The 20,651-nt window shown below is 53.5% G+C and overlaps 1 protein-coding gene across 1 annotated transcript; it reads right to left on the minus strand.

Moving 5' to 3' along the window:
* Positions 1 to 90: 90 nt before the first annotated feature.
* On the minus strand, positions 91 to 19,696 carry P2rx7 (purinergic receptor P2X 7). The gene is made up of 13 exons (XM_090320029.1): positions 19,527 to 19,696; positions 17,954 to 18,119; positions 16,460 to 16,528; positions 14,659 to 14,731; positions 13,842 to 13,938; positions 9,833 to 9,913; positions 9,013 to 9,142; positions 7,883 to 8,019; positions 4,009 to 4,099; positions 2,816 to 2,881; positions 2,484 to 2,633; positions 1,858 to 1,959; positions 91 to 1,788 (listed from the first exon to the last, which is right to left on the minus strand). Exons 1-13 carry the CDS (start codon positions 19,640 to 19,642, stop codon positions 1,288 to 1,290), a joined length of 1,779 nt encoding a protein of 592 aa, XP_090176155.1. The 5' UTR covers positions 19,643 to 19,696; the 3' UTR covers positions 91 to 1,287.
* Positions 19,697 to 20,651: the final 955 nt, after the last annotated feature.

Raw genomic sequence — 20,651 nt, forward strand, 5'->3', positions numbered from 1 at the left:
ACCTCCGGCACGTGCTTTGGTGGAGAATGTGAACCCGATAGCTATGACTTTGGGAATCAGTGAGGAGATTTAAATAAATGAATTGTACATCATTTTTTTTATTATCAAAATAGCCAAGCTAGGAATATCTGCATTTACATCCTAGAATTAGGAAGGGTTTATCCATACATTATCCCTTTTCAAAAGACAAGTGCAAGTCTATTATCAGTTCTACTTGAAGTCAGCCCATCTGCCTTCCCACACGAGTGAAGCCAGCATGAAGGCCGTTACCATAATAGAAAACTGCATTTAGCTGTTTTCTCAGATTCTACAAAATGTGCCACTCATTGCCTGCAGCTATGACATAATTGTGAGCAGTAGACTAAAAATAGGAATACAAATCTGCCAAGTGCAGATTCTAGCTATTCCAGAGGCTGAGATCCAGGGAACGTTGGTTCAAGGCTAGCCTGGGCAGAACAAGAAATGCTTGCTTAGTCTATCTCTAAATATCCAGCAGAAAGCAGGGCTGGAGTTATGGCTCTGGTTGTAAAGCACCAGCCTAGCAAGCATAAGACCCTGAGTCAAATCCAAGTATTGCAAAAGACAAAAGTGACAAAAATAATACAAGTGTGATCTCTGTTACTGAAGAAGTGCAGAACGTCTTGCACACTGTTGAAGTGATGCACCAGGGGGTAAAGGAGCCAGTGGTCATTTGAGATTCTAGATTCTGACTCCACCACGAGTCTCAGCAAGACCAGAGAAATACACGAGGGAGAAGGCCACCAGAAGGGACGCCTGTGACCGTCACCCAGAATTCCTGCAGTGAAAAATTCTGACGAGAATATAGACATAGTCGTTTCAGAACCATCCCTGAAAAAAGTAGTAAAAATGAAAACCCAACCTGGTACGGTTAACATGATTCCTGAGTTGAAAGGCAGATAGATTCCTGGGTCACAAGAGAATTGTTTTTAATCTATGCAACTTAGCATTAGTATAGTAGAAAACTGGAGTTATTGTTTAAAAAAGTATAAGGGCCGGGAGTGTGGCCTAGTGGTAGAGTGCTGGCCTGGCATGCACCAAGACCCGGGTTCGATTCCTCGGTACCACGCACATAGAAAAAACCCAGAGTGGTGCTGAGGCTCACGTGGTGGAGCTCCAGCCTTGAGAAGGGCCAAGGCAGGGCTGGCAAAAAGTAAAATAAAATAAAAAAGCATAAAAACAGCAGGCCTCGGGCTGGAGTGTGGCCCTGAGCCCCCCCAAAAAGTGAGCCTCGGGATGTCCGCAGGGGCCCCGGGGCCCTCGCCGGGGTCAGCGGGGGCTCCGGAAGCCGCGGTACGGCCCCCCGGCGCGGGGGAACGCCTTGCGGATGCGCCAGCGGCAGCAGCTGGGCAGGATGGCGAAGTCGGCCAGGTCGGGGGCGCCGAAGCGCCAGGCGGTGTAGCAGCGGTAGGCGCAGTGGCGCAGGCGGCGGGCCGCGTCCTCCCCGTCGTCGTCGGCGCGCAGCGGCTCCCGGTGCAGCAGCAGCAGCCGCAGCCGCCGCGGGCACAGCACCAGCGTGGCGAAGAGCGGCGAGGAGGTGATGCAAGGCCCGGGAGCGCGGCGGCAGCACAGCTCCTCCAGGCCCCGGCGGGGCTCGGGCAGCTCCGACGGCCGGCAGCGCCCGCACCGGCACCAGCCGGGGCTCGGGCCGTCCGCGGGCCCCGCGGCCGGCGCGCCGCGCAGCGGCTGCAGCTCCTCGCCCTCGCCCGCCCGGGGCTGCGGGTCCGGGAGCGGCGGCGTGGACAGGGCCGCGAAGTCCGTCCCGGGTCTCTGGAAGGGCCAGGCGGGCGGTCAGCCCCGGCCCCGGCCCCGCGGCTCGGCCCCCCTCGCTGCACTCACCGGCACGGGCTGCCCCTTGGCGTCCTGCAGGCTTTTCCCCAGCAGCTGCCGGTCCACCATTCGGAGGTGAGGCTCGTCCACGAAGGACACGTACTTCAGCGTCTAGAAAGGGAGGCGACAGAGCGGCTGCCTGCGGCCCAGATCCTACCTGCGCCAGCCAGAGGCGAGCGTCAGCCTCAGAGCCAGGAAGAGCCGGGGAGGGGAGGATTCCCGAGCCCTGGGCGGCCGGGCTCTGCTGTCCACGCCCTCCCGGGCCTGGTTTATTCGCCTCCCACGGAAGCAGGAGCCGCGCGGCTGGGCTTCCACACTCGGGATCTCCAGAAGGCCCGGGCAGCGCCCCTCAGTCGTTTATATGACTTGTGTCTGTGGCCCAGGCGCTGTCCGTGAGCCTGTGGAGCCCAGGGCCAGCCCTCTCCCACGAGAGCCATTCCTTGCCGGAATGGTTTGCGAATCGCAGTCCTCAGATCTCAGCCTTCTGAGTAGCCAGGATTCCAGGTGAGCCACCAGCGCCTGGCTTCCCTCCGGGGAGGCCAGGTCTCAAGGTCAGGCCCAGGCCCCGGTCCTCCCTGGCTCCGCCCTGCAGTGGGAGCGCCGGGATCCCCGTCCCTGGGCGCAGGCTGCCTTACCGCGCTTGGCTCCACGATGAGCTCAAACTTCTTCTTGTAGTAGTACTCATTGACCATGCAGGGTGTGCAGCACTTGCAAGAGGGATAAACGCAGGACCGACAGAGGCTGTTTGAGTACGTGTTGATGAGGAAGTCGATGAACACGGTGGCCTGGGGAGAGGAGACAAGCACCATGCTCCAGAAGCTTCTTTTTCCTCCTGGTTTGAGGCACTCTGACTATGTATCCGGGCTGGCCTTGAATCTCAGTCCTCCTGCCTCTCCCCGCCAGCTGCTGGGATTATAGACCTGTGCTAGCAGGACAGGCTGCCGCATCATCCCCTTAAAACTCTTACCAGACCAAAGTAGGAGAGGGTGGATCCGATGTACACAACCAGCTGGACAATGTCAAATTTTCCTCCCTGTAAATAGAGCAGAGCCATGCTTTGCTCTGGCTGGCAGTTGTTGGTTCTAGAAGGGGGCAAAGCCTCGCATCCCCACATGCTCGTTCACCATCACAGAGGCCTCTGCCTTCCAGAACATTCCCAGTGAACACACACTAGAGAAGAGCCAGAGAAGGTGGAAGCCCAGCTTTTCCCCGTGGCATCTTGTGCTCTTTCTCTTCCATGGCCTTTCCTTCTTCCCTCTCCTTCCTCCCACTCCATCTCCCTCTGGAGACAGCGCCCCAGTTTTCTGAACCATCTCTCCTCCTCCCAGTCTGGACCCTCGCTCCTCACATCTAGCCGGGAGCAGGGTTGTTTCAGGACCACAATTGGGAGTTAGCTTGCTAATCACCAGGATTGGTACCAGGAGGGGGGAGGTGGTATTGGTGGCTGTGGCCCAAAGGACTCAAGCAAAGCCAGTAACCTGGGCTGGAACTTCTGGAACATTCTCTTTACTTTGAGGCTGCTAAGCTGGCAAGAAGACAGGAGTGCACCGTCCTGCGGAGATAGCTAACCAGATGCTGCTAGAACAGGACTAATGTGAAGATGGCGAGGGTGGGGGGGTGGGGACAAGTTCCCTAGAACATTGCTGGGACACCTGGATCCAGCCCTATCTGAAGCCCAAAATTACCCCTGAATGTTTCAGTTATGTGAACAGCAACAACAACAAAAAAGATATTTTTTTTTCTCTAAGCCAATTTGAGTTGCATTGTGTTATAAACTATTTTGTGATAGTTTCCTTCCCTCCCCTCCCCCTCCTCTTCCTTTCTGTTTCTATTCCTTCCCTATCCTCTTAGAGGACTTTTCTGTGTGTGCCAGTGCTAGGGCTTGACCTCAGGGCCTGGGTGCTGTCTCTGAGCTTTTTTCTCAAGGCTGGTACAGTTCCATTTTCTTTCTTCGTTTTCCTTTTTTCTTTTGTTCCTGTTGTGAGACTTGGTCTTTTTTATCATACCCTTCTGACGCCTTGTCATGGATAGGACTCCTGAGGGCATCCCTTCCTCTCCTCTTATCTCACAAGTGAGCCACACAGGACCATGAGCCTGGAGCCACACAGCTGTCAGGACCCAGTTCAAGATGGAGACCCTGGAGGACAAGGACAGACTCACCGTGCCGAAAACCAGGATGTCAAAACGGATCCCAAAGACTTTGATCAGAGTCCTCTTTTCCACATTGTTTTCCCTGTAGTACTTGGCAAATCTGCAGGAGGAAGAAGATTTGTGGATCCCAACAGTCTCCGAAAGCCCTGGCATGGAAAGAGCCAAAACCCAGCCGGCAGCTGCCCTGCCTTCCCTGTCTGCCTTCTACCTCTGCCAGGCTCGCCAGACAGAAGGCAGTTCTGACCCAAGGTGGCCACCAAGAGCTCCAGCCACCTCCTCCACCATCCACACAGGAGGCACGCCACTGCCTTTTAGTTTCAAGTTAAAATGAACAACTTTTAGTGGCGCTGTGGCTCAAGTGGCAGAGCGGTAGCCTGGAGTTGAAGAGCTCAGGAACAGTGCCGAGGCCCAGAGTTCAAGCCCCACAACAGACCAAAAAAAACAGCACAACTTTTTAATCAATATGGGATTCACATTAAGCAGAGGAAATAAAAGAAATAGTAGCTTCAAACAGTGATTGTTCCTGATGGAGAAAGCATGTTTGGCTTCCAGAACAGAACAGCCCAAGTGGGTGAATCTTTGATTCTAATTACTGGACTATGGACAGTATACCTCCACCATCTCCTGTTTTGGGGGAGCCAGAGCCAGACAGTAATTCTGAGGTCACTGGTCTAGTCACACTAGCCAGCCTGCCTCCCTTTCCCAAAGGGATGGCAGCCACACATCTCGACCTCATTCTCCCTTTGTTTCTGCCTCCTAACCAAGCTTCTTTTCCCCTGTGCTCCTGCCTCTTGGGAGATGTATGAAATAAATCGTTTTGATATTGTCGACCCGCGCATACCATCATAAATTGCAGCCTGACACAAGCTGTCGCTGTTCTAACTGTGTGCTGTGCATGATGAGGAAAAGTCATGTGGAAGACTGGACCAGATCCTCACAAACCCACGCATGGTCTCTCCTCACATTTTCCACTGACTTCTTAGATAAGGACATTTGTTTTCTTTCAGAGTTATTCCCAACCTATTTATAAGTGTAGGGAGATAAGAAAACACAAGACAGATGCTCTGCCAAAATAGAGCATGGAACACCTGAAAGGGTTTTTTGTTTTTTGTTTTTTTAACCAGTCCTGGCTTGAACTTGGGGCCTGAGCACTGTCCTCGGGCTTTCCCAAGGCTAGAGCTCTACCACTTGAGCCTCAGCTCCACTTCCGGCTTCTTCTATGTATGTGGTACTGACGAATCGAACCTGAGTCTTTGCGCATGCTAGGCGAGCACTCTACCACTAAGCCAAACTCTGGCTCCTACCGGAAAGTTTTTTGAACACTCTCAAAACCCGAGGCTGCGCTCAGGTGACTACTCTCTACCCTTTGGCAGTTGGTTTCTGCCGGGAGAGGTGTCAGCTTCTTGGTGTCTGGTGGCCAGGTCCCAGACAGTTCTTTCTTCTGCTCTACTGAGGGATTTGGTTTTTCAATACATAAGCAAGGGTGCACAACCCCTCCACGCCTTGGGTCGGCCTGCCCAGGATGAGTATGTTTGTATGGATTTGAGTTTCTGCTTCCAGAGTCTTGTTGCAGTGGCCGAAGGCAAGAATCAATTGGGAGAATGTGTTCAAGAGGGGAGTTCCTGGCCCTGAGCCTCAGAGTTTCCAGAAGACCTGAGATGTTTCTAGAGACCTGCATCTCCGCTGTAAGGCAGCTAGTGGGCCACACTCTGAGGAACGCTGGGCCCTGGACGAGGATGCTTTTATGCCCACTGTGACCGGTTGACTAGTGACCCCTAAGGCAGATATGTATGTCTGAGCACCTAGCATTCCAGGGGTTAAGCATATGACCTCATTTGAAAATGCACTATTTAAGAAATGTGGTTAAGGCTGGGCTAGACACCAGTGGCTCATGCCTGTAATTTTAGCTACTGGGAGGCTGAGAATCATGGTTCAAAGCCAGTCCAAGCATGAAAGTCCATGAGATTCTTATTGCCAGTTAACCATGAGAAAACTGGAAATAGCGCTGTGGCTCAAGTGGTAGAGCAATAGGCCCAGAGTTCAAGCCCCATGACAGACCTCCCCCCACCCTCCCCCCAACAAAAAAAAGGTAGTTAAGGATCTCAAGATGAGATTATCCTGATTATAGAGTGCTCCTGAATCCAGTGACTGGCATTGTTGTAAGAGAAAGAAAATGGAAACAGAAAAAAAGACAAGCCCAGTGGCTCACGCCTGTAATCCTAGCTACTCAGGAGGCTGAGATCTGAGGACCAAGGTTCAGAGCCAGTCTGGACACAAAAGGACCTGAGTCTCTTATCTCCAATTAATCTCTAGAAAACGGGAAGTGGGGCTTGGTTCAGGGTAGGGTGGTAGCCTTGAGCTGTAGAGCTCAGGGACAGCGCCCAGGAGGAGTTCAAGCCACATGACCCCACCCCACACACACACACAAAAGACAAGGGAGAAGCCCTGTGGAGAGGGAGGCAGAGATTGGAATGGTTTAGCCACAAGTCCAGGTTGCCTAGAACCACCAGAATCTAGAAGTGGCAGGGTGGGGAGAGCCCGCAGGAATCTTCTGCTGGAGCCTTTGGAAAAGGGAAAATATGTCTGCGGTTTTAGTCTATCAAATCTGGGGCAAGCTGTGATAGCAGCCACCAGAAACAATTACTTACTCATACTTGTGCTTGAACTGAGAAATGCCTGGTGCACTCTGTGTGGGCCGACTCCACCTACCCGTGATACAAACTACAAGCTAACCATGGTAGCTGCATGAGGACATTTGTCAAGGACAAAGTTCTATAATGCAAACTTCTCCAGCTGCCTGGGATTTTAGAAAGCACTTTACCACTAGACCGAACTCTTAGTCCAACCTCCTGTGTTTTTAGAAAGCTTCCTTTTCTCATACACCTCATATGACCTGTCATTTCCTTCTCTTTTGTGTGGCTATTTGAAAATACCATGTCTACTTACCCATCAAATCAGGATTTATTTTTGGCCAAAGATTTCTTTTTTCCAGACGACAGATGCACTCACGCTTTATTCTAAAAGCATCTCCACGTCGCAGCCACCTGGGTCTTGAGAAAGCTCACATCCCACCAGGAAGCCTGTGTTCTTAGACTTGGCTCTGAGATGCCAAGGACGTCTGCTGTTGTCTGATTGGTTCTCTGCCCTGCCTGCTTCTGCTGATGGCCCCAAAACAGCCTGGAAGGGCTTCAGGGGGGCCTCAGAAGTCACCTAAACTAGGAACTGCTCTCTGGGCATCAACACACAAGACGCAGAAAGCTTCAGCCAGCCTTGGAGTCAGGGCTGTCAATATGGGCCATGCAGATAACAGACATGCGCAGTGGGGTCAGCTAGAAGGCCGTAAGGAGCGGCAGAGACAGAGGCAAAGCGGACAGTGATTGTCCTCTCTCCGGAGGACTGTGGCATCTCAGGCTGGCCACCAGCTGCCCTGTGGGGCCCGGAACTATTTAACTGTCCATTCCCCCCCCACCACCACATAGTTGATTTTTTTGAGTAGGAAGTCCAGATTTTTATGTGGAATATCTCAAGTTCATATAAAGCAGTGTGGTGGTCATTTGGTCCTTGATATATCCTGCCATGCAATGCTGTGCCTATTAATGTCACAGACACAAGGAAGCTGAAGTGCCCTGGGTATCGGGAGCCCCCACCTCGTACCAGATACACCTTGACAGGGTCTCAGATGAGTCTCAAGACAGATAGGGGAAAACTCGCTGGCGGGCTACCCTGACAGTGATGGGGTTTTGTCCCTGAGCTTGTGTCTGTTGGACAGAGTATGCCCATCACCACTAGGTTTTGGTGTTGCCTTACAGCTTGCCACCGAGGCCATCCGGCCCTGCCCAGAAGCTCCAGGCTAGCTGAGCCCATCCTGCTGCAGTGCTGGTACCTGAAGTTGTAGCCTGGGAACAAGGACTCGTTGCTGGTCTTGTCATCCAGGCGGCGGAAGCTGTACTTGGGGCGGCAGTGATGGGACCACTGGTCCAGGTTGCAGTCCCAGTAGATCTCGATGCCCATGATCCCTCCCTGGGGGCAAGATCAACAAGAGAAGTCCCTAGACAGGCTGGACCTGGCACCGTGGGGCACAGCCCCATCCTTAGAGAAAGGAAAATGATATCTAAAGATTTTAGAGCCATAAATGGGAGTTAGGTTACCATGACAACCAGCTATAAAACTCTCTCTCTCTCTCTCTCTCTCTCTCTCTCTCTCTCTCTCTCTCTCTCTCTCTCTCTCTCTCTCTCTCTCTCCTCTTCTTCCACCCTTACCCTTGACATGGCTTCCAGTAAACCAGGCCTGCACTCAAAAGCCTTTTACCCCCTTCCCCTCACCGCATGAAAAATCAAGGCTCACTAGAATTCAGCGACCTCCTTCAATACCAGTCCTGTGTAATCTGTCAGCATTGCCCACAGGGAAAGCTCCTGGCAGACATGAGCAAGTGATGCCAGATGCTCCTGCATGGCCAGGACGGCAGTACAAGCCCCTCTTAGGAACACTCCCTCCCCTGAAGATAAGGCTTTTTATAAGAGAGAGACAGAAGGAACTTGGCCCTGGGATGGAGACTGTATGAGAGGCAGGCACAGTGGAGCACGCCTGTAATCCCAGCACGTGGGGACTAACACAGGAAGAGCTTGAGACCAGCCTGTCTCAGAACACTAGAAGGAGACAGGCACGGTGACCCCGGAAGCCTGGCTTGGATGAGAGGTGGAGGAGTGCGTTCTCCCCTGCGGCCTGCAGGGGGAGCTTGGTCCCACTCACACCTCGCCCTGGCTCTGAAACTAGGTCTGTACTTCTGACCTCCACAAACAGAAGGCGTGCTATTTGAATCACAAGTTTGTCACTGCAACCACAGGAAACCAGCATCCCAGAAGGCTCGCCCGCAGGCCTGGGGTTCCACGGAGGAGCTGCGCCTGCTGCTGGACCCTGTGAACCAGGATTCTAGGACCCAGCGTGCCTGGCTCCCCGGCCTCCTGACCTCCCATCTTCCTTCCTCCCCCCCTGCGGAACCCAGACCTCACCAACCTGAACTGCCACCTCTGAGAAGTTCTCTCTCGCTTCCCGGAAGATATCGCCTAGTCGGAAAATGGGGCACTGCGGATTCTGGGTCTTGTGGAAAGTACAGGTGATATTCATATCCGGCAAGATGTTTCTCCTGTGTGGGAGGGGAAGCGCACGTCTGTACCAGAGCAGACCCAGCTCTGCCGCGTCCTCTGCCTCCCACATGACATGGTGTCACTTCCAGACACTGCCACCGCCATGTCAGCCCACCTGCTTTCTTGGATTGCTTGTCCCTGGGAAGCTATCGCCTTGTTATCAGGGCACTGTGGGGTGCAGATGAGCCTCTTCCCCGTACCCAGTGGGCGAGCCAGGCGGAGGGCTCTGGGCCCTGGAAAACCTACATGGGACTGTGTCTCTTGAGAGCTTCACTGTGGCCTACAAGATCCCAAGCGTCAGCTTCCCCACCTAGTTCCAGATTCCTGACCCACAGAAACTAGGGGAGCCAGGCGCCATGGCTCTTGCCTGTAATCCTCAATATTCAAGAGGCTGAGATCTGAGGATCATGGTTCAAAGCCAGCCTGGGCACTAAGGACCGAGAGGGACTCTTATCTCCAATTAACCACTAGAAAACAGGAAGTGGGGATGCGGTTCCAGGAGAAGGACAGAAGCCTTGAGTGGAAGAGCTCAGGGACACTACCCAGGCCCAGAGTTGAAGCCCCATGATGGACAAAAACAACAACAACTGGGGGAGAGGGAAAGCTTCTGTCATTTGGGGCTTCTGAGGTTTGGGGACATTTGTTACACAGCCATGATACCCCCGCGGCCGGGCTTCCGGGGCACTCACGTGGTGTAGTTGTGGCCAGGGAAGTCGATGTTGTTCTTGATGAGCACCGTGAAGTTTTCAGCACTGCTCAAAAGTGCAGGCCTAGGCAAAAGAACGAGGGTCTGGGCTCTCACGGGGTGCAGGCCTAGGCAAAAGAACGAGGCTCTGGGCTCTCACGGGGTGCAGGCCTAGGCAAAAGAACGAGGCTCTGGGCTCTCACGGGGTGCAGGCCTAGGCAAAAGAACGAGGGTCTGGGCTCTCACGGGGTGCAGGCCTAGGCAAAAGAACGAGGCTCTGGGCTCTCACGGGGTGCAGGCCTAGGCAAAAGAACGAGGCTCTGGGCTCTCACGGGGTGCAGGCCTAGGCAAAAGAACGAGGGTCTGGGCTCTCACGGGGTGGCAAGGCCAAGACTTCTGGATTTGTGGAATGAGTGCAGAAAAACGGATACAGTACACTAAGGGGCAAAACCTTTCATGAATCCTCCACAAAGCCTCCAGCATCTCCAAGAATGGATTCTGCCTTCCGGAGACCTGATGGCATTTACTGTTGTGTTTAGATGTGTGCAGTGGTGTGCTGGCAAGTGTGTAACAGCCAGCACCATACCCCAGGGACAAATTTAGTGTGCTGATAGTCATGGAGAGTGGCCTCAAGGCTAGAGCCAGTCAGCTTCTGCCCACCCATGGTGGCCTCTCCAGCAGGCCTGAAGTTCCTACAGTGCAAGGACAACACCTGTCTCACCCTGGCATCCCCAGCCTTCTGTGTGGGACTGACAGAAGGGACTAGATCAGCCATCCTGTAAGGGGCTCTGAGGAGCAGAGTGCTTCTCTCAATTAGAGGCACTCAGATTTCAGAGCACAGCAAGACCAATTGCCATCCATCCATCAGCCACCTGTCCATCACCCATCCATCCATCCATCCACCCACCCATCCATCCATCTCTTCATCCACCCATTCACACGTCCATCCATCCACCCATTCATTCACCCATCCCTCCACCCACCCACCCTTTCATCCCCTCCATCATCCATCTACCCAACCACCCATCCCTCCATCCACCCACCCATCCCCTCCATCATCCATCCACCCAACCACCCATCCCTCTATCCACCCACCCATTCATCCATCCATCCATCCACCCACCCATCCACTTACCCATCCATCCATCCATCCATCCATCCATCCACCCACCCATCCATCCACCCACCCATCCATCCATCCATCCATCCATCCACCCAACCACCCATCCCTCTATCCACCCACCCATCCATCCACCCACCCATCCATCCATCCATCCATCCATCCACCCACCCATCCACTTACCCATCCATCCATCCATCCATCCATCCATCCATCCACCCACCCATCCATCCATCCACCCACCCATCCACTTACCCATCCATCCATCCATCCATCCATCCATCCATCCATCCATCCACCCACCCATCCATCCACCCACCCATCCATCCATCCATCCATCCACCCAACCACCCATCCCTCTATCCACCCACCCATCCATCCACCCACCCATCCATCCATCCATCCATCCACCCACCCATCCACTTACCCATCCATCTATCCATCCATCCACCTGTTCATCCAACCATCTACAATGTAAATATTTATGGAGCGGGGCACTGAGGGACAAGACTAAGCAAGATCAGCAACAGTTTGTGTCTTTCACAGTCGCTCACCTAGTAAAGGTGCCAAAAGCTGGCTGCGTGTAGAAGGCTAGAGCTGGTGCTCTGTTGCCTGGCAGACAGAAGGGCAGGTGGTGTCCAGCATGGTCTGTTGCTCTCCCTGGACTTCTTTTTCGGCCAGTCCTGGGGTTTGGACTCAGGGCCTGTACACTGTGCTTAGACTTTTTCAAGGCTAGAGCTCTACCACTTGAGCCTTAGCACCATTCTGGCTTTCTCCATGTACGTGGTACCAAGAAAATGAATTCAGGAATTCATGCATGCTAGGCAAGCACTCTACCTCTAGGCCGTGATCCCAGTCCCTCTCCTGGACTCCTTAAGACCTACTGTGGCTCTGCTCACATGTAGCTATTGTGAACAGTCATCGTGGTCTGTCCAGTGTCCCCCTCACTTTTGGCAGTACGAACTCCACTTTCCCCTCTTTGAAGAAGCCAGATTTCTTCCATTGCATCTGGATTGCTTCCCCAAAGGACAGAAAGAATATAGTGACACCATGGCGCTTGGTGGCTCACGCCTGTAATCCTAGCTACTCAGGAGGCTGAGATCTGAGAATCAAGGTTCAAAGCCAGCCCGGACACAAAAAGGACCCGAGACTCTTTTTTTTTTTTTTTTTTTTTTTTTTTTTTTTTTGCCAGTCCTGGGCTTGAGCTCAGGGCCTGAGCACTGTCCTTGGACTTTCTCAAGGCTAGAGCTCTACCACTTGAGCCTCAGCACCACTTCCAGCTTTTTTCAATGTATGTGGTACCAAGGAATCAAACCCGGGTCTTCGTGCATGCTGGGCAAGCACTCTACCACTAGGCCAAACTCCCAGCTGGACCTGAGACTCTTATCTCCATTTAACCTCTAGAAGGGTAGGGTGGTAGCCTTGAGCTGAAGAGCTGAGGGACAGAGCCCAGGCTGAGAGCAAGCCACATGACCCTCAAAAAAAAAAAAAAAAAAAAAAAAAAAGAAGAAGAATATTACTGATACTACATAAAGGCTAGATTAAGCCTTGCCTGAAGCCGAAAATTCTGGTTGTCTCATTCAATAGAGTCACAAACACAAACCAAAAAAGAATATCCCCTCTTTTCCTGAAGTAAAGACTTAAAGCTCAAGTTTAATCACTGAAATTTCTGGCACTTGTATTAAAAAAAAAGTCCTATTAATGACAAATACCTGTTGAGTGCTGGACTCTGCCCTCTGACCGTTGTTAGTTTCACACTCCTGGCCACACTGAACTTGAGGGATCGAAGTTCTCATTCGTCCCATGTCGTACTTACAACTTTCTATCTTGAGTTATATATGCCCCTTATCTCCTCGTTTTATCCGCAAGAACTCTGGGACCTGGATGGCCTCTCAGACTTCATGTTTCCTCTATGCCATGCAGCTGCCCTTGCACGTTACATGTGAAGTGAGTTTTCAGTGCTGCTGCATGGGAAGGGAGGGGTACGTGGAGTGAATGGAAGAGTTAAACTAATTCATGGAACAGGTGAGAACACAGAGGTTCAGGGAAAGTCACTTAAAATGTAGCCTCGGAAGCCAGGCGTGATGATTAACACCTGTCGTCCCAGCACTCAGAAGACCGAGGCAGGAGGATCTGGGCTTGGGGCCAGCCTGGACTATGTAATCGGGCGAGTGAACAGCCCCGAAAGAATCCCAGCCGCTGGGACAGGGAGGCCCGATGTCTGATGAATACGCTGGTGGCAGATAAGGAAAGGGAGCCAGAGCCCGTGAAGGGGCCCTTGTGTGGTTCAAGAGCTAGCTGGGTGTGGGCTAGGCTCCTCTCCAGAGACCTTCCTGACCGAGAAATGGGCCTGGGTTCACCGTGGAGGGCCCGGTGTGGCAGTGCCGCTGCGGGAGAGCTTTGAGCCTCTCCTTGGCCCTGCGTGTGCTGAGCAGAACAGTGCTGGCCTCGCTGGTCTGGCACCTCAGGCATGGGCAGCTATTTAAATGTCACGACGCTACGATTCTGTGGCATAGCTGTGCGCCCTCCATGGCAGACACAGTGATTTTCATTTGATAGATGGCAGAAACGTCAAGCCAGCAGAAATGGTGTCTCAGGACTGAGGTCCTGGTCTTTCTAACTATGATCTGTGCATCTCTTCTGCTTTCCTCCCCCTGAGATCCTCCTCCTCCATTTTTTGCTTCCTGCTCCTTGTCATCAGCCCGGACCAATCCAAACAAACCCTGCAGGGCACCACAACGCTGGGAGCTGACCAGCTGGCACAGAACAAGGTCACGGCATTGGCAGGGACTCTGGTGCCATGCTGGCAGCTGGCACAGCTTTCTCACAGTCACCGGTGCCTAGCACAGGAGGGCTCAGGCCAGCAGGGCACAGCACGGCCCGGGCCACTCACCTCGGGGGAGCCTCGGTCGCCTCTGCCGGGCACCAGGCCAGCACTTCACAGGTCTTCTGGGTCGCATTGAACTGGACACACTTGCCCGTCTGGATTCCTGTGGGGAATCACAGGACAGTGAGCCTGTGATGAGGAGCTGCCCCGGGGGCTCATGGGATCAGCCCACTCGGAGGACCCACCCTCACCCCCCCAAACCCCAGGCAGAGCCGAGGAACCAAGCCCCTTAGAAAGGGCCAGGAAGGGCCGTGTGGCGGAGGTGGGCCTGGGTGGGGAGCCAAGCGGGGTCTCCTCTCGGCACCTGCAGGTGGAGGAGCCCCAGCTTCTCACAGCGGCACCCGATGGGTCAGCGACACGGGACGCAGAGGCGCCCTGTGGACTCTGAACAGTCAGCCGCGTCAGAGCCACTGGCCTCTGCACTGCTGCACACACGCCGGGGTTACGGAGCGGTGTGGGCCACCCAAGGCCTTTCTGCGAGTGAGCCGTGTGCGCATGGCAGCCACCAAAGGGGCTGACATTCATTTCTGTGCCATGCCTCTAAGTCGTGAGGGAAGGGTCACCTGCAGGCTAGGCCCAGATCATGCCATGGGCTGTGCCATTCTTCTGCCAACTAGACCTGAGGCTGTCAGGTTTGGGGAGGCTGGAGTCACAGTCGCAGGCTTCAGTGGCCTGTGGGGACACAGCCATGGCACTGCTGGCCCAGTGGCCTGTGGTTTGGTGGTGGAAGAAGGCAGCTGACAGCCAGAGACTAAGGAGCTGGACTGGATACCAGAAGGCAAGGCCATCCATCCCCAGGGACTCAGAAAAAGACAGGAAGTACCTTTGCTTAGGGGGTCCATCCATCCCTCTTTACAGCCCCGGTCAGAGGAGCAGAGTGTCTTGCGGGTGGGGTACTGTGAGAAGGACAGGACAGTGAGGAACGAGAGGCCCATCGATATCCATGTCCACACAAGGCCTGCCCTTCAAACACAACCACAAGGGAGACCAGCACACGTGTCTGTCAGTGGAGAGAGGGACCAATTCCACACAGGAAACGTTACTACAACATGAGAAGCCATGCTGAGGGAAAGAAGCTGGGCACAAAAGGCCCCTTGTGGTGCAGGAAGGGTCCACGACGGGCAAGTCCAGAGACACAACATGGACTGCAAGTTGCCAGGCGCCTGGGAATGGAGGTCTAGAGACTGCTGAGGTGGAGTGGGCAGTGCCTGGCTCTTCATCATTCAAACTTAGTAGCTCAAAGTGACTGACTGAGGGAGGGAGTAAGGGAAGGGATGACACTGTTCAAAAAGAAATGTAGGGGCCGGGAGTTTGGCCTAGTGATGGAGTGCTTGCCTAGCATGCACAAAGACCCGGGTTCGATTCCTTGGTACCACATACATAGAAAAATCCAGAAGTGGTGCCGTGACTCAAGTGGTAGAGTGCTAGCCATGAGAAATCCCAAGGCCAGTGCTCAGGCCCTGAGTTCAGGCCCCAGGATTGGCAAGGAAGGAAGGAAGAAAGGAAGGAAGGAAGGAAGGAAGGAAGGAAGGAAGGAAGGAAGGAAGGAAGGAAGGGAAGGAAGGAAGGAAGGAAGGAAGGAAGGAAGGAAGGAAGGAAGGAAGGAAGGAAGGGAAGGTACCTGTCACCCAACTAACGTAACTGTACATCACCTTTATAACAATGGTTAGAGAAAGTGACTGTGTGCATCTCACCACACCAGGTTTTAAGTTTGTGTGAGGCACTCGGCTATGTCATCCATTCTCAGAGCTAGGTTTCTCCAGATGAATGCAACGAGGCACAGAGGGTGGAAGTCAGCGACCTACCTTCTCTTCCTTACAACTCTCAATAACTTGAGCCAGGTGCTGTTGGCTCACACCTGGAACCTTAGCTACTCAGGAGTCTGAGATCTGAGGATCCCGGTTCCAAGCCAACCCCGGGCAGAAAAATCCCTGAGACTCTTAACTCCAGTTAGCCACGTAAAAGCCAGACACAGAGGCGTGGCTCGAGTGGCAGAGCATCAGCCTTGAGCAAAAAAGCTAAAGGTGAACCTGCGGCCCTGAGTGGAAACCCTGGTACACACCCCCAAAGCCAAACAAACCAAATACAGGAATGGAACCTTGATGGAGAAGACATTTTTCTAGATGGAGATAGGGAAGGTCAGGAGAGGGCTAGGCCAAGTCAGGGAAGACCAGGGGGGGGGTGGTGTGAGGGTGTCGCGGTCATGGGGTTTGAGTGACCCCCATAACCCTCCCTACCCACAGCTCACAGTCGGCTCTGGTAAGAGCCACCGCGGGGAGGACCCCAGGATTCGAAGTCTGGCCCTCGGATGTTGTGTGACCCTGGGAAAGGCTCATGACCTGTCTGCACCTGTGTTCTGTGGGGGTGGAGGTGCCAGTTTCCTCCGGAAGGTGAGTGAGTGTGAGCTTCGTGGACGTGTGAAATAAGTTCTACAACCTAAGCCTGGCATTGCATGCTGGAGTGGCAGGGGACAGATAGAGATCTGTGCTCTCACAGCTGCCCTTCCACGCTGCTCAGCCCAACACACCAAAGAGGCAAGCGCTCAGTAAATATTCCTGGGTCCAAATACATCCTTGACCCCCCCCCCCCTGCTTCTCAGGTGCTGGGGGGCACGCTCTGCTCACCTCGGGGCACCGCTTCTGCTCCTGGCCTTCTGTCTTGAGAAAGTTGGTCATCACGAAAAAAGAGTTCCCCTATGGAGAAGAAGAGAAAGAAACCCTGTGTAAGGGTCCCTTAGAATAAAAAGCCCCTAGACTAAGTCAGGAAACCAAGCCAGAAATTTGACCTCTTCTGGGAACTATGGAATGTAATTTTTCTTTAACTCAACCCCAGACCCTGTTTTCAGAAGAAAGTCCCCGACCTCCTCCAGTGGAGTAACAAGTAACTACCCAAGGTAAAAGCCTCCCCGCTCACCTCCTGCCACTGATGTTTAACTACTGTTGTTAAAGTCCTTTGATGGTTAACTACTGTTGTTGAAGTCCTTTGTTTCAGAAGAGCTGATGTTATGTTACCATTAACATGCCCTGCAACTCCAACCTGTTGGGGGTATTTACCCTTATAAGCCCACCTTGCACCTGCTCAGGGTCACAGAGTTAGCCCCCCGAGTCTGCTCGGTGTCCCTGGCCAGCCAGCTTCTGCAACACTCCAATAAACTTCTTCAAGCCCTAAATTCGGGTTGGTCGGCTCATTCTCAGACCCATAACCCCTGGGGCCCTGGAGACCTGAGCAGCTCCAGCATTCTAATCTGCTGCCGAGGCCCTGGGGCTCGTCCTGCCACTCTTCTAAGCTTCTAGAAGCCCGGTGGCCTTCGTGGGCTGTTAATATCAGAGCTAGATGCGCTCTCCTGCAGGGCCAGGAGAGGCAAAGCAACAGTCAAAGAGATTTAGGAGCCATTTTCCCATCCACCCGACCAAGTGGCCTTGTCATCCTTTCTGACACTCTGAAACCCCATTAGAGGCTGGGCGGGCGGGGTGGCGGAGGCTGGGCGGAGGCTGGGCGGAGGCTGGGTAGAGGCTGCCCCTTGGAGGCTGTTCCAGTTCCCGGAGTTAATGGAAGGGGGAGAGGGCATCCCGCCACCTGGCATTGGCTCCGTTGTCATGACCCATGCTTGGAATCCACAGCTGCCAGCGCAGCCTCCTGTCCCTCCCGCCCCGTCCATTCCCTGGCCACTTTGTTGTCGCTTTTCTGGTACTCGTTTCCATTTCCAGCCGGCTCCCTTTAGCCCAGCCCTCCTCTCCTCGACAGAGACCTCCACATTGATTCCTGACCACTGACCCTTCAAGGTCTGGCCAGCTCTTTGTCCTCCGAGTCTCAGTGGCCCTGCTTCTCAAAGCCACGTCCACGTCCCGCGTGAACGGGTCAGAACGGGTCTGACTGAAACACGCCAGGCCACGGCTGCTATTTCGAGAAGTCCCTCGGAACTCAGTAAAAGCAAAAGAGTCGTCTCCCAGCGACTGGACCTGACCCAGTTTGACAATTTTTAGATTGTTCTCCGTTGGGATTTTCACAGAGCTTTTTTAAAAACAGGGCCAATGTCCTTCTGGCTCCAGGTGTCAGGGAGGGGACAGGGCCCCGGTGACAGTGGCCAGGAACACATCTCAGGGGACGCATGGGCTCACCTGCAAAGCGAAGGTGTAATCGGCCGTGTCAAAGATGGTCCCCACTGCCTTTCCGGCTCTGTCCTCCACCTTTTCTACCACCTCCGCGATGCCTTTCACCTTGGCGTGCACCGAGCTGATGACGGGCTCTTTCCGCTGGTACAGCTTGTCAGTCAGCAGGGCGAAGCTGAGGGCAGACAGGGGAGGCATCAGTGCTTGTGTTCCCCAAGGGTTGTCCTCACACAGGTTCAAGTACAGGCTTTCGCTTGTGGCTGCCTCCTCTCAAAGCGTGGCTCTGCTCAGGGATGGGCTTGCTCCTCTCTCTATCTCTCTGTCTCTGTCTCTTTCTCTCTCTCTAATGTTTATCGTTTATTTTTAAGTAATTGTACAAAGAGGTTTTCAGTCCAACTAGTCGGGGTATGAGGACAATGAATCTTGATTGCTGTCTCCCCTTCTATCATCCTCCCCACCTTTCCAGACCCTCAGGTGTCATCAGCTTTTCCATAATGTACATTGAATATAGTAACTGTATTCCCCTCCCCTGCCCCATTCCCCTCTCCATCCATCCGAAAATATTCTTTCTGTTGAGGGAAAGAAGCCAGACACCAAATATCATAGCTGCTGGGCACGGTGGCTCATGCCGTCACCCTAGCTACTCACGATGTTGAGATCTGAAGAGTATATGAAAAGTATATGAAATGCTTCTCTCCAGTTAACTGCCAAACAAATTCAGATGTAGAGCTGTGGCTCACGTGGTAGAGTACTAGACTTGAGCACAAAAGCTCAGGAAGGGCTAGGGATGGGGCTTAGTGGTAGAGTGCTTGCCAAGCATGCATGAAGCCCACGGTTCAATTCCTCAGTACCACATACACAGAAAATGCTGGAGGTAGCACTATGGCTCAAGTGATAGAGTGCTAGTCCTGAGTAAAAGCAGCTCAGGGACAGGGTCCAGGCCCTGAGTTTAAGCCCCAAGACTGGGAATAAAAACAAACAAACAAAAAACTGAAAAAGCTCAGGCACAGCACCCTGGCCCAGAGTTCAAGCCCCAGGACCAGCCAAAAAAAAAAAATATATAAAATAACATGAATTCAGTCATCAATCTTACAACACAAACATGCAATGCTTTCTTCAGTTGGATATTGCGATGTTCTCTCCCCAAAGCACGGCATCTGCTCGACCACCATTTGAAAAGTTCCCATAGGCGCAGCCTTCTTAGACTAACGACTAAGTGGAAGGACATTTGCATGGCAGACGCAAAGTCCTGGGTTCAAGAAAATGATGGCAGGGGCTGACGGGGGAGGGGGGCGGCCCTAATGGAGATTCCTGTGCCCTGCTCTTCAGAAACACCGTTCCGTTGGTCAGCCTGGCTGTGCAGTCTTGACCTGACCTGGCCACAGACAAGCCCACGGTAATCACTCCTCGGTTATCAGCTCTAAGAGGGAGAAGGCAGTTCAGGAGTTGGGTCGTGGGCCTGCAGCGGGGAGGGACTATGGCCAGGCAGGGGGGTGTGGGGGTGTGGGGAGGCGAGGCAGGGGGAGGCGAGGAGAGGCGAGGCAGGGGGAGGCGAGGAGAGGCCAGGCAGGGGCTGACTCACCAGATGTAGAAGCAGGTGCCCACCAGGAAAACGTTCCTGAGAGAACCGATCCACACGCTGTGGATGCGGAGCACGCGCACGGTGGAGTACTGGCACAGCTGCCCCCCGGCTGGCATGGTGCCCGGCCACCCGCAGCCCCGGCCCAGCAGGAAGGGCCCTGCACAGCCAGCTCCCTGTGCAGCCGGGTTTCTGAACAAAGGTAACACTAAAGCGAAACCCAGGAGAAGCTTGAGTGCAAACTCCTTCACAGCTGTGCACCCCACACCCGGTCTGGGGCCCAACCACAGTGCTTCCCTGGCTCTGTCTCCCCATCAAAGGGTCCAAGGTCACGCGTGTTTTATATCTCCATTCCTTTAGTCAAACCACAGAAGACCAGACCTTTCATTCCAGGTTCTCGCCAAGAAACGCACACTGCCTTTTAAGAGGGTCTTGACAACCCGGATGGGGCGAGGGGGGCTGGCTGAGGTTCTCGGTTGAATGCCCAGGGCCATGGGGAGCAGGTGGAGGAAAGGGGTGCAGCCCAGTCATGGGGTGCTAGCTAAAGTGGGAGACACACACGGGGCGCAGTGACTAACACAGAGAACACAGGGCCAGAAAGAAGAGTCTACATCCCGGCATGGTGGCTCACACCTGTTATCCAGCTGCTCCAGAGGCTGAGAGATGGAGGATCACAGTTCAAATCTAGCCCAGTCCACAAGACTCACGTTTGAAAGTTAAATAGAACGTGCAAGTCTACAGGACTGTCTAAAATAAAGAGTGAGGAGCAAAAGTCAAGCTAAAGAGGGCCAGCTGAACAAGGGAGCAGAGTGGGTGGGGACGGGGGAGGGAGGGCAGGATGGAAAGAAGAAAAAAAGGAAAAGGAAGAGAAAGAAAGGAGTATCTAGTGAGACACCAGAGGCTCCCATCTGCGATCCTTAGCTACTCAGGAGGCTGAGATTTGAGGATGGAAGTTCAAAGTTTGCCTGGGAAGCTAAGTCTATGAGATTCTTTTTCAAATTTTTTCTCACCAGACCTGGGGCTTGAACTCAGGTCCTGGGCACTGTCCCTGAGCTTCTTTTGCACAAGGCTAGCACTCTACCACTTGAGCCACAGCACCACTTCTGGCTTTTTCTGTTTATGTGGTCC

The sequence above is a fragment of the Megascapheus bottae genome, chromosome 28 (genome assembly GCF_031878675.1).
Source record: "Megascapheus bottae isolate mThoBot1 chromosome 28, mThoBot2.hap1, whole genome shotgun sequence".
Taxonomy (NCBI): Eukaryota; Metazoa; Chordata; class Mammalia; order Rodentia; family Geomyidae; genus Megascapheus; species Megascapheus bottae.

Excerpts from the sequence above, each read along its gene's own strand:
- P2rx7 (XM_090320029.1), bottom strand. The coding sequence starts at position 19,642 with ATGCCAGCCGGGGGGCAGCTGTGCCAGTACTCCACCGTGCGCGTGCTC. Across the intron at positions 16,529-17,953 it reads ATTACACCTTCGCTTTGCAG|GGGAACTCTTTTTTCGTGAT; the intron begins GTGAGCCCATGC and ends TCTTCTCCATAG. Across the intron at positions 9,914-13,841 it reads GCGACCGAGGCTCCCCCGAG|GCCTGCACTTTTGAGCAGTG; the intron begins GTGAGTGGCCCG and ends TCTTTTGCCTAG.